This window comes from Thamnophis sirtalis, unplaced genomic scaffold (assembly GCF_051295495.1).
Source record: "Thamnophis sirtalis isolate CommonGarterSnake01/CBP01778 unplaced genomic scaffold, rThaSir2_p1.2 scaffold_10, whole genome shotgun sequence".
In the NCBI taxonomy this organism is placed as follows: domain Eukaryota; kingdom Metazoa; phylum Chordata; class Lepidosauria; order Squamata; family Natricidae; genus Thamnophis; species Thamnophis sirtalis.
Genome location: NW_028261390.1, coordinates 46,386,142 through 46,398,386, shown reverse-complemented (window position 1 = coordinate 46,398,386; position 12,245 = coordinate 46,386,142). Strand labels below are relative to the sequence as shown.

The 12,245-nt window shown below is 36.2% G+C and overlaps 1 protein-coding gene across 2 annotated transcripts in view; it reads left to right on the top strand.

Moving 5' to 3' along the window:
* Window positions 1–11,282, top strand: part of SNX25 (sorting nexin 25) — a 52,983-nt gene extending 41,701 nt beyond the window's left edge. The window contains exons 13-20 of one of the 2 annotated variants that reach the window (XM_087724516.1): window positions 2,430–2,543; window positions 3,486–3,650; window positions 4,141–4,255; window positions 6,778–6,844; window positions 8,874–9,055; window positions 9,885–9,985; window positions 10,688–10,776; window positions 10,896–11,282. In XM_087724516.1, the coding sequence (XP_087580642.1) occupies window positions 2,430–2,543; window positions 3,486–3,650; window positions 4,141–4,255; window positions 6,778–6,844; window positions 8,874–9,055; window positions 9,885–9,985; window positions 10,688–10,768 (825 nt within the window). In that variant the 3' untranslated portion in view covers window positions 10,769–10,776; window positions 10,896–11,282. Of the gene's footprint in view, window positions 1–2,429; window positions 2,544–3,485; window positions 3,651–4,140; window positions 4,256–6,777; window positions 6,845–8,873; window positions 9,056–9,884; window positions 9,986–10,687 lie in introns of both variants that reach the window. The other variant, XM_087724515.1, reaches the window with a different exon arrangement.
* The last annotated feature ends 963 nt before the right edge of the window (window positions 11,283–12,245 follow it).

The window sequence follows — 12,245 nt, the reverse complement described above, 5'->3', positions numbered from 1 at the left end:
TCACTCACTCTCAAACACAAACACAGAAGTTGGATTGGATATATTTTCCAAAGGCTTGAAAGCAGCTCCTCTGCCATACCCCCCCTTTCCCTGTTGCCTTCCGATCAAACTTTTTGAATTCCTCCCCCCTCCCCACACACGCACCTTTTCCAGCTGTTTCAGAGACGATTTCAACTCTGCTTTTCCCTGCCCCGCCCTTTCCTCTTGAAAAGCCAGAGCTCTGAAGTCAGACTGAGCTAGTCGCTCCCAGAAAACTCTAAAAAGCCTCTAAAAATGCCCTCTACATGAGGCGAGAGAATACTTGCCTCATTTGCATAATAAATTCTTCGCTTGTTAACCCTTGCTTAACTCTTAAAAGGCGAAAAAATCCTTATGCAAAAGAGGCCCCTAGTTCTCTGGCCTCCTCCTAGTTAATACTGAGAGCAGACACCAAGCCACTGTGACTTGAAATCTGGTAGCAACTACCCTGGCTTTAATTATTTTAAGAAAATTATTTAAAATCCTTTCCTTTCCCTGAGGAGACTGGTGAGGCCCCGCCTCCCTTGCCTCTAGTGACTGCACGTCCCTGGTTACTACAAAACATATATCTCATTCTGATCTGCATCATAGCATTTTGAAAAATGCTACTTTTTTTTCTTCTTTCAACCAATGTCTGAAATATAAAACTTCCCTCCTGCATTTTATTTTCTCTTTCTTTCTTCATCCCATTTCTGGTTTTATATATTTGAAAGAGAGCCTGTTTTATGTTATTTTTTCTCTTGCTGTTTCCTTCACTGGTCTTTGTGGACCATATTTTACCTGTTCAGAGAATATGACATATTCTTTGGTTTTGTTTTTGTACTTTGAATTATTGAGTTTACACCTTAGGCACAGGAAATAAGGAGCCAGGATAAAGTTCAAAAATTATGTGAGTTTATTCTGTGCAACCTATACACAAAATCTGATCTATTAATGGTCAAGGCGAATTGGTGCCAGATAAGATTAAATGGAAACTGATCGAGGGAAGAGCCAAGGTTGCGACGATATGGTCGTGTGGTCTCGATGCTCTGAGACCGCAGCCAATACTTTTGCCACTGGGTGGTCCAAACGGACTTAAACTGTCCCAAAGAAACAGTGAACAGGAAGAATACGTCTTGCTGAGCTCAGGGATATCTCAAAATCCCTGAAAGAAGCAAGAGAAGTTCTTCAAGCCAGCGGTAAAAAATCCAGCCAAGGCTGATGAAGTCAGGGCGACTCCAAAACGGAAGGATATGGAAAGTGAAAGTGTTTCCAGCTTGTGAGGAACTTTTACTGTTTTAAAAAGAGACTGCCTATAAAAACTTAAAAATTAATTTAAATTGAAGAATAGGAGAGTCAAGATTTGTTTTCTGTTTATATACAATAGCTTGCCCTGTCAGTGTTAGTGGGTTGTTGTTTTTTACTGATAGTCTTGATTAATCTGTTGTTTATCATTTGATTGTTTGTCTGAGTTAGTAGTTCCTTGATTAGGTCAACTCCCTAGTGTTTTGAGATTTACTTTGGTCTAGGGCAGGGGAGTCAAACTCGATTTCATTGAGGGCCACATCAAGGTTGTATTTGGGAGGCCAATGTGGGCATGGCCAGCTTGACGTCACTCATGTCGGGGATGCAGGTGGTGGCCTGAGCGCTCTGCCAGCGAAAACACGCTCCTGAATTCCATTTTCAACTGCAAAAGACTCCTGCAACCCTCTGCCAGTGAAAATGGAGCTCAGGAGGGCTCCGTTTTCATTGGCAGAGGCACCACAGGCCAGTCCTTTGCTGTTTCCAGGATGGCCCCAGGGGCCAGATCTAAGCACCCCACAGGCCGAATCTGGCCACCAGGCCTTCAGTTTGACACCCCTGGTCTAGGGTATTTAGTTTTCCAGTTGAAACTGTCCTCAAACTACGTCCCAGGGGCCAGATACGGCTCAGCGAAGCCATTAATCCAGCCCATGTGGGACCATGAGGCTGCCCTGCCCACATCGCCCTGCCTACCTGCTGGCCCCCACCCACCTTCTTGAGGCTAGAGTGGCCAAAAACGGGCTCATTTTTCCCTCCCCGGCCTCTAGAGAGAGAGAGGGAGGAAGAGGGAGAGAGAGATGCACACACAAACAGTCCTTAGAGTGTTCTAGATGATGCCTGGGTTGATTTTTTTCTTCTTGGATTATTGGGTCTTTTGAGTTATTTAAGATGTTTTGGGGAGGTTTAATTGGTTTATGTGCTATGGTGATATTTTTGTGTAGTTGTAATATATTGATTGTTTCTGAGTGGTTTTTTTGATGTATGACTGTGTTATGTTGCCTTCTATTGGTATAATGACATACAGAGAAATTGAAAGTTAGCAGTACCATATCATTTAATACCTTGTTGGCTTTAGTTAGGCATGTAAATTAAAATAGATTATTAATTAGGAATTGCTTCTTCTTACTTAGTGCTTTCCATCATTAAAGAAAACTCAGTTGCCATCACTCAGCAAATTGCCCTTTAAATCTGTAGACCAGAAATTCATGGAGAAATCTAAGAACCAATTAAATAATTTCTTACAGGTAAGATTCCTTAATTTTTGATAATCCCAGAGAGTTCATTGTAGAGGTTTTTTTTCCTCCTTTTTATTTTTTCTGATAATACATCTTTTCACACTGCATCCTAAATTCAGCCCCTAGATTGATAAAATGGTCTAATTTTGTCATCAAACTGTGTGCTTTCACTGAGATTTACTGCTTAAGTATGCTTTTGAACAAATAGTGTGAGAGGCCAGTATTTGAAAATGTGTTGAATGTAAATTCTTGTCAAGGAGGTAGAATTGGTTAAAAAAAGAATAAGCCTCCATTTATCTTACGTTATATTCTCTAAGGATCTATGTATCTAGAGTAGGGGTGTCAAGCTTGCGTCATCACGACATCATCACATGATGTATTGTGACTTTTTCCCCCTTTGCTAAATCGGGTGTGGACATGGCCAGTGCGTGATGCTTCTGGCCTATGGACCGCAAGTTTGACACTCGTGATCTAGAGGATTTAAGGATCTAGAGCCATGGTGGCGCAGAGGTTAGGACTCAAGGTTGACTCAGCCTTCCATCCTTCCAAGGTCGATAAAATGAGGACCCAGATTGCTGGGGGCAATATGCTGACTCTGTAAACCGCTTCGAGAGGGCTGTAAAGCATTATAAAGCGGTATATGTCTAAGTACTATTGCTATTGCTGTTGCTATTTTATACTTTGTTCATTTTTGTATCTATAAGCAGATTTCTGATATGTTTTGGGAGGAAAAACTGCAGACTTTAAAAATAGTGTATATGTTCTGATGTCTCTTAGTAAGTTCTGCTACTGATAAATATTTGTACTTTGTCACAAAATGCCCAAATCAACTATAATGGATTGTAATATGTAAGATGGATTGTAATAATCATATGCAGTTGTTTTTTGTTTTAAAAATAAAATAATCTACTCTTTGGTATCTCCAAATATCATACTGTCTTTTTTCTGCAGAAATTGCTTTCTGATGAAAGGTTGTGTCAGAGTGAAGCACTTTATGCCTTCTTAAGCCCTTCTCCCGAATACCTTAAGATTATCGACATACAGGGAAAGAAGTCAACATTTTCACTCTCGTCCTTTTTGGAGAGGCTTCCTGGTGACTTCTTTTCTCATCAGGAGGTAAGTGGATGAAGAAGAATTATTTTTGGTCGATAAGCATTGGTAAATAATGAAACAACTAGACAGGTCACATTGTGTTAAAAGCTACAATATGGTTTGTTTATTTGTTTCTAACTTAGGGTGATATGTCACTCAAGGAAGCAACTAAATTACAAAGGTAGAGGTTTGTTAATCTTACTAATCTAAAAAGAACGGAACACATTATGGAGTTATTTCAGATAAGATAGAAGTGTGAGTAGTTTTAAATGAACCAATAACCAAGATGATAAATGGCTTCAAAATTTTTTTTGCAATAAATAAAACATTGGAGGATCTGTTGTATACATTGTCTTCAATTTCATGGGTTTCAAAACGGTTCTAACAGTTCCCACATTTATCCCACAATATTGCAATACTTGAAACAGCAGGTCATTATTCCTGTCATAGAGAGAGAGAGCAGAAATGCATTTAAAGGTTCAATTAAATTTTCATGCTATGTTATTATACTTAGGAAGAAGCTGAAGATGATGATCTATCTGACTATGGGGATGATGTGGATGGAAAACGGGATGCCCTTGCAGAGCCTTGTTTCATGCTGATAGGAGAGATTTTTGAGCTGCGAGGAAGTAAGTAAGGAACTGGTTCTTTAGCATATAAAAATATATTAGAAGTTAAGCAACTGAGTAGTAATAAGTTACATTAGGACTTGAAATGCCCAGGTTGAATTGAGTCCTAAGCAGAGATGCATTGGACATCTTTTGGCCAGCCACTCTATTTCGGTTCAGTTTAGTTCTCAGAGTAGTTGTTGCAAAGATAAAATGAAGGAAAGTCACAGCTTTTGCTGAAGACAGAAAGTGAACAAATAAAGTACTTAACATCTTGTATAATTTTTAAACATGGGAAGATTATTTTTCTGCCTGAGTTCCATTAATTTCTGTCATGGGTCTTAAGAACATATTTATATAAAAACAATCTCTATATGTATAGATGTGATGGAAGAAGATGGGCGTGGTTTTAAAATTGGAGGGAGAAATATCAACAACCTGCACTAAGCTGATGACATTAGTCTGATAGTTGAAAATGTAAAGTATCTAGAAGTAATAACTTTCAAGCAATACATTGAAAAATAGGACTAAAACTAAATATAAAGAAGACCAAGCTAACGACAATGGAAAGAATGACCTATCTTAGAATAGCCAGTGAAGAAGATAGATAGTTTCTGCCTTTTAGAATCAATTGTTAACTTTAAAAGAAAAAGAGTCAAGAAGTATAGCACAAATTAGCAGTTGGTAGAGTACTGATGAAAGTCTTGAAAAAGATATTAAAATGCTGTGATGTGCCTATACTTTAAAAATCAGAATCGTTTAAGCAATAGTTTTACTTTGACAATATAGAAGCAAAATATGGAATTTGAAGAAGTTGGCTAAGCAGAATATTAATGCTTTTGGATGATTGTGTTGGAGAGAACTCCCAACAATACTGTGAACACTAAGAAAACAAACAAATGAATCATTGAACAAATTAGCCCTCAGTTCTCTCTGAAGGCATAAATGACCAGGCTCAGATCCTACTTTGGGCACATTATGCAAAGACCTAGTTCTCCCTAGAAAAGGCCCAAATGTTGGAAAAGGTTGAAGAAAGAAGAGGGCAACCAGCAGCAAGGGGGATGAGCTTAGTTACATTTATTCTGAAATAAGAAAAGGCCTATTGCCGAATATGATCGGTGAATTATAAACAAATACCTTCAAATAGATAAGGTGGTGTTAGCCTCTGCTTCGCTTACTTGCTTTTGGCTGCTATGGAAATGGGGGGAGGGCATGGTATTTGGGATGGGAATTTAGTACAGGAGGATTAGTCAAAAAGGGAGTTCTGTCCTCACCATCTTCTGTGCATGCTGATGGCCGATGTTTGGACCTGGTCAAGGCCAACCGTCCTGCATACCAACCTGATGATGCTTCTTGGAGATGCAACCCACATAACAGCTAAGGGAGTTGCAGATTGGGCAATGGGGTGGGGGTTGTTGGAGGGAGGGGGCTGGGCAAATGTTTGATATGTATGATTTCGTGCTTTTCTGCCTCAGACCTTGCTTTACTTCACTGCTATCTATTCATAACCAGTAAAAGTACTTTTAATTCCACAAACAATGGAGTTGAGAGGTTTCTTTCTTGGTTACTGAGGGAGGCACACATGACAGGTGCGCTGAATGTAAACTTTGGTTGTAGGAGTTGACATTGATGTTAGTATATAATGAAAGTACAACAACTGGTGTTCTAAATACAGTAGATATAAAAAAGTCTACACCCTCCTGTGAAAATGCCAGTTGTGGACATGTAAAAAAATCAGAGCAATTTTGAACGGATTTATCTTGGTCTAATTTTTTTTTACATCTCAGAAACCTGGCATTGTAACAAGGATATATGGACTTTTTATATCCACTGTATGACCTCCCTTAGAAAGGTTAGAAAGAATTTGGCCCCCAACTAACTCAGAGTTATTTAAGGTATTAGGGTAATCATGTAACATTCAGAAATTAGAAATTGATTGATAATTAGTACAATTGTTATACTGAGATTGCATGATAAGATCACTTTATCCGATCATAGTTTTGGCTGCAGACTGCGTTGTGACCAAAGTTGGTATGAAGGATTTTGCCAACAAACAGTAACTAATAATTATCGGGTGAGATTGATCCAGCAGTCATTTCTAATGAACGGTATTCTAAATTAGATGAAACCATTCATGTCCCACATCACTACTGAAACAATTAACAAAAAGGCTAGGTGTATATTCCAAAGCTGCTGGCCAAACATCATGATGCCTCTATAGGTGAACCTGACCTCTTCATATCTGGATCTAATTTCACTTGTTTATCCTCATTTTACTTGTCACTTGATCTCAGACATTACATTTATAGCTTTCACAGAATCAGATGACAAGTGACTCAGCTGAGTTTAGCCCTTAAGTTTCCACTGAATATGCTTGAAGTAAAGTCCTCTACCATCTGTTGAAAATCACTCTGTATAACCCTGGATTATCTCTCCTCACAATTTCATGCAGACAAATTATTTGCCCAGGTATACAACAGTATACTTAAATGAACATTAACTGCAGGTTTTGGATTTACCTCTTTGCACTTTTCTTTTTTTAGTGTTCAAGTGGGTGAGGAAGACACTAATTGCACTAGTTCAGGTCACTTTTGGAAGAACCATCAACAAGTGAGTGTGCTATATTGCTTCTAAAAATACTAAGAATTAGTAGTTGTTTGATGCATAAGCAGCCAGAAACAATCCAGATAGTTATGATTGACCTATTCTTAAAAAGTCAAAACTTGTTTCTACAGATTTATTTATTTAAGTACAAATAGAGAGATTTCTTTCTAAGAATGGTGCTATGAATGCTACATTGAATGATACCATGAACATTCTATTCTGAGCTATATCAGATGTTTTGCCAAGGTAGTCTGGATTTGTGATTTCTATTGATTTGAATAGAAATATTATTGTTCCATGCCTAAAAGTAACAGTAATGAAGAAATAATACTGAAAGCAGCACAACTAACTTCTGAATATAAAGATACAGAATTGCATTGTACTATTTCACCTGATACAGCAGGACTTGGACAGGAAACAAACCTGCTTGAAAACAGATTGAGATAGTCAGGAACCTGAATTCTTCAACAGATATCAAATGTGTATCTGCTTATAGTACAATTATGAGTTATAGAGTGTATATAATGATAAAAAGTTTATAAGCTAACGTTTCCATAGAACAATACTTCTGAGACACTTTGAAATAAGTATACTCTAAGTTCTGGAGATGAAACAATTGTTGTTCTGTGCTTATAGAGTTCAATGCACTTTGGCAGATGATGGGAAGCTAGCTTGCTTCAAATTATTAACAGGAAAAAAGAGACACAAGTGATACTTTCGCTATGATTAGACTTTAAACACAACGCACAACTCTAATTTAGTGAATAGTGTGTATTTTGATCAGTGATTGATACTGAGAGATTTATTATACTGCTCAAAGATAGCAGAAGATGATGGTGGTGGTAATGACAATGATCATTTTTATGGCAATTTGTAATATCCTCAGTTGGATATAATGATGGGAAAATAATAGATAATAAAAAGGCAATGAGTTAGACAATTGAATAATGTACCGCAGTAAGATTACTATCCTATGCATGGTTGATCAAAACTGGGTGATACCTAAGAGCTGTGGCTTCTAATTACATTAGAGGCTCAAAACTGCTATCCCTCTAAAAAAAGAATATCAAGGTGGGAACAAAAGGAAAAGTTGACATCTTTACTGTTCTGCAGGACTTTGCAAAGCATTGCAGTGGGCATTTTGTAACGTCCATTGGCCCAGCTGCACCATGAGCTCTTGCTTCCTTGCCCTCTATGAAGGATGTGTTTTGATAGCTTTGCAGAGTCCTCTGTTTAAGGCAAAAGGGAGTTCTTCTAAAATGCAGTTTTAGAAAGTTTTAATGGAAATAAAAGTGCCAAATCATTAGCTGTTTTTTCTGCTGAACAGGCAAATGAGCAGAGAAATCGTGTGAATATCTTTTTTTAGCTTTAATGCTAAAAATATAAAATTTGCAACTTTAAGATATGTGAACTTCAGCTTCCAAAATTCCTTGGCCAGCTGAACACTCCCGATTATGGTCCTTGTTAGGATTGTGGAAAGCTGATCCAACAATATCTCTTAAGGTCGTTCCATCCAAATTGCACTTTTGCTAGATGTATTTGATATTACTATTAGCTTTCATTTTTCTAAAAGGATCCTAGTTGTAAAATGATAGCTTGAGACTATTTTCATGGTTTTCCTTAGCAATTTTACTTACAAGTTTACTTATTTCCAGACAGAACATATTCCAATCACCCCATCTTCTTTTGTTTAAGTAGCATAGTATAACATGGGGATGTAAGGAAATTTCATGATACTAACTAGCCTATACTATCTAAATACAGGGTATACAAAAAATCACAGACTATTATGTAAATTACGTTAAATGTTTAAATTGTTTGGCATTTCCTTCTAAACACTCCCTTTTTTGACTTCATGACCTTTCAATATTCCTTGGTGCAATTACACTTTTTTAATATTTGCAAATTATGATATGATGGTCTTCTTTAGATTGGCTGATCTGATGGGATCTGACTTTAGTTATACTTTGTATATTTCTTTTTAGAAAGGGAAAAATAGGTTAATACATTTTTGTCTTAATGCTTTTCCTCCAAGACAAATTCGTGACACTGTAAATTGGATCTTCAGTGAGGCAATGCTTGTTTACTATATCAATATATTTCGAGATATGTTTTGGCCAAATGGGAAACTGGCATCCAGCACAAAGCCTATAAGTGAACAGCAAAGTAAAGAAACAAAACAGAAAGCACAGCAGAAACTACTTGAAAACATTCCAGGTGAGATATTCTGACATTATTTTAAAATTAGAACATTATTCTTTTGTTTAAATTTTTTATTAAGATAAACTATTAAGTTTATCAGGATATAAAATATAAAAGAAAATGAAATAAGTGAGAAAATGTGGGATGAAAAGGGGAAGGGGAAAAAAGTATGGTAAATGGTAAAAATAAAAATAAACATAAGACTCCTGACACTTATGAGTGCAGTAGAATAGGATAATTACATTGCAGTCTTAACTTTTTACTTTTACATGCTAGCATATATGTTCTTTGGACAGTGGAGGTCAAATTTGATGAAGAAACCGGTTTAAGTAAAACTTCTCCTTGGCCATCTAATAGCAATAGCAATAACATTATATACTGCTTTGTTGTGCTTTATAGCTCTCTCTAGCGATTTAGAGAATCAGCATATTGCTCCCAACAATCTGAATCCTCATTTTACTTACCTCAGAAGGAAGGCTGATCAGCCTTGAACTGATCAGGATCGAACTGCTGGCTGTCAGCAGAGTTAGCCTGCAATACTGCATTCTAGCCACTGTGCTACAATGGCTCTTCCATGGTATTGTATTTCACAGTGAGGAAAAATAATTTAGATGACAGTGTACAGGAACTAGAGATAGTTGGACTTCCATCATTCCTTTAGTCTATTATAGTAGTTGGACTTACTATTTTGTTGGCATTGCACCCAGCTTGGGTTTTTATCATTACACTATTATGGATATATTTCTATTTCATTATACACTGTATTTTTAGATTATATTTCTTCATAAATGGTTGAAAGTATTAAAATCAATCAAACTTTTTTTAAAAAAAATGCTTCTTTCAGACACACTCCAAAGTCTCGTTGGACAGCAAAATGCTCGCCATGGCATAATCAAAGTGTTCAATGCACTACAAGAAACCAAGGCCAATAAGCATCTTCTTTATGTGAGTTTAACTCAGACAGGGTTGCTTTTTATTTTAAACTGATCCTTTCTCAGATCTTAGAAGCTTCATTGTCTAATATACTGTTTCCTAGAACTTTTTTTTAAACTTGGAATGGGTGAAATCCACAAGTGAATACAAAGTTCACACCTGTTTTCTTTAATTTCTGATCCTTCTCTAGCTGGGTAGTAGCTGAAGCAATAGAAGGAAATGGGTTAAATCAAGTTATAAAAATAATTTACTAATTCTTGGGATCTCCTCAATCATACTAGATCTAGTAGTAGATCTAGAGGTCCCTGTTGTCAGTTAACACCAATATATGATAGCAATTAGGATCGCTACCATGCTTGAACCACCTGGAAAATGGGAAAATGATGGACAGCGGTATACACATGCAATCGTGCATATTATGTATTTGGAGTTGCATAGAGCAATCCTATTCCAGAACAGAGAGCTTTCTTTCTCATTATTGGGAGACCTTTTCATTATACTTCCCTGGAAAAAATATTCAGATTCATTTATTTAAAGTTGGTTGCAGAGTAGGAAACACCCATAACCCCTAAATCGTCCATTCTGGGGTCCCTAAGGTGTCTCTTCAGAAGAAGTAAATTGTGCTTCAGTCCTCCAGTTTATACTTGTGATATTGGATGCTGCAATGTCAGTTTAGAAGGGGAAAAAAACATTTTAATTTTTTTTTTCTCCTAGGTATTATTGGAAATGCTGCTACTTGAATTGTGTCCTGAACTGCGAATTCATTTAGAGAAGGTTAAAGCAGCTCAGGTTTGAATGTTCAGGTGAATTAGTAAGAAGAATGTCTGTTGGTAATAATAGACATTAAACATTTCCCTCTTTTCCATAGAGGGTTGACTGAAAACTTCTGAGAATTTGTATATTTTTCTTTTCTTTTTTTTAGATTTACACAAAGCAAAGGAAAGCAGACTTGAAAAGAACAGATGATAGGGTAGAATGCCAGCAATGTGTAGTTTCTGGCTTTTATTTAACTTGTTATATGAATAAATCTCTTTAAGATACAGATTGAAATGTGAATGTTAATATAAGATATATGAAATATAAAATATTTTAAGCATTTACAAAAGGCATTTTGCTTTAGTGATATCTTAATGGATGTTGTACAGTTATTTTTTTCGCTGAAGATACTCACTGTTTCTCTATTTTCTTGTGTTTTGATGAGCCTTGTTGTGCAATATATGTAAAGAAACTGTGTAAATTTTACTGCTTTTATTTTTACCAAAGATTTTCCATAGTTTGCAGCCTTTGTAAGCAATAAATTATAAAAGTAGAGTGCACTGCTTCATAATTACATCTCTCATTACAGTTTGAAAGTTGGAGTGCTGTTTCAGAGAACAGTATTTGTTTGAATACAACAGACAACCAAAATTTAGCATTATCTTGAAACACATTGTGAGTGAATCAGCCTTAAGCAGGATATAAATATCTTATCATCCTAATAAATTGAAGTGCAGTTAAATCACTCAGCCCATGTTATCCAGGGTATGTTTTCTGTAAAGTATCTCTATTAAAAGGGCTATTACACCCTTATTTAATTTCATGTCAAGGTTGCCAGTTTAACTATTTAAAGAACAGATAAGAGAGCTATTAAGTTGTTGTTAGAGCAGCAGTGTGTATTTTAAACTTAATTTATTAATATGTCATACTAAAAAAAATACAGTATTTTCAGATATGTATGACTCAAAGACAGTATTACCAATAGGTGCAAAAAAAGAGCCATAATCCAGCAAATATGAGACAAGTTGATCTTTTTATAAATTGTTTTTAAAAGAATCCTAACAATTCACACATTAGGAAAATTAGCTTGTTCTTTTTAACAGCAATGAATCTTATGCTATGATTTTAAATACACAGATGTGTTGCAATGCATATTATGGTTAATTAATGATCCAATGCATAAAGGCCTGAATTATAATCTACGTTTCTTCTAACATGTATTACCTATATATCACCATTGGTAACCTGTATCTCCCATGAATTTCAGGGCTTACTGATTTCAAGTAATTATTCAAATGGTCTAATAGCAGATATTGATTTAATTATATGCAAAAAAACTCAAATACTTTTTCAGCAACTATGGAAGAATGTTTTAGGAAGTCAGAGCTTTCAAAGGATGTTTTAAATTTATTTTTTAAATTCACTCACTCACTCACTCGACGCCTCTTCACCCAACGTGGGTATAGGCGACTTCCATGGAAATTTATGGCGATCCATGGAAGCTGTTTCGGCTGGA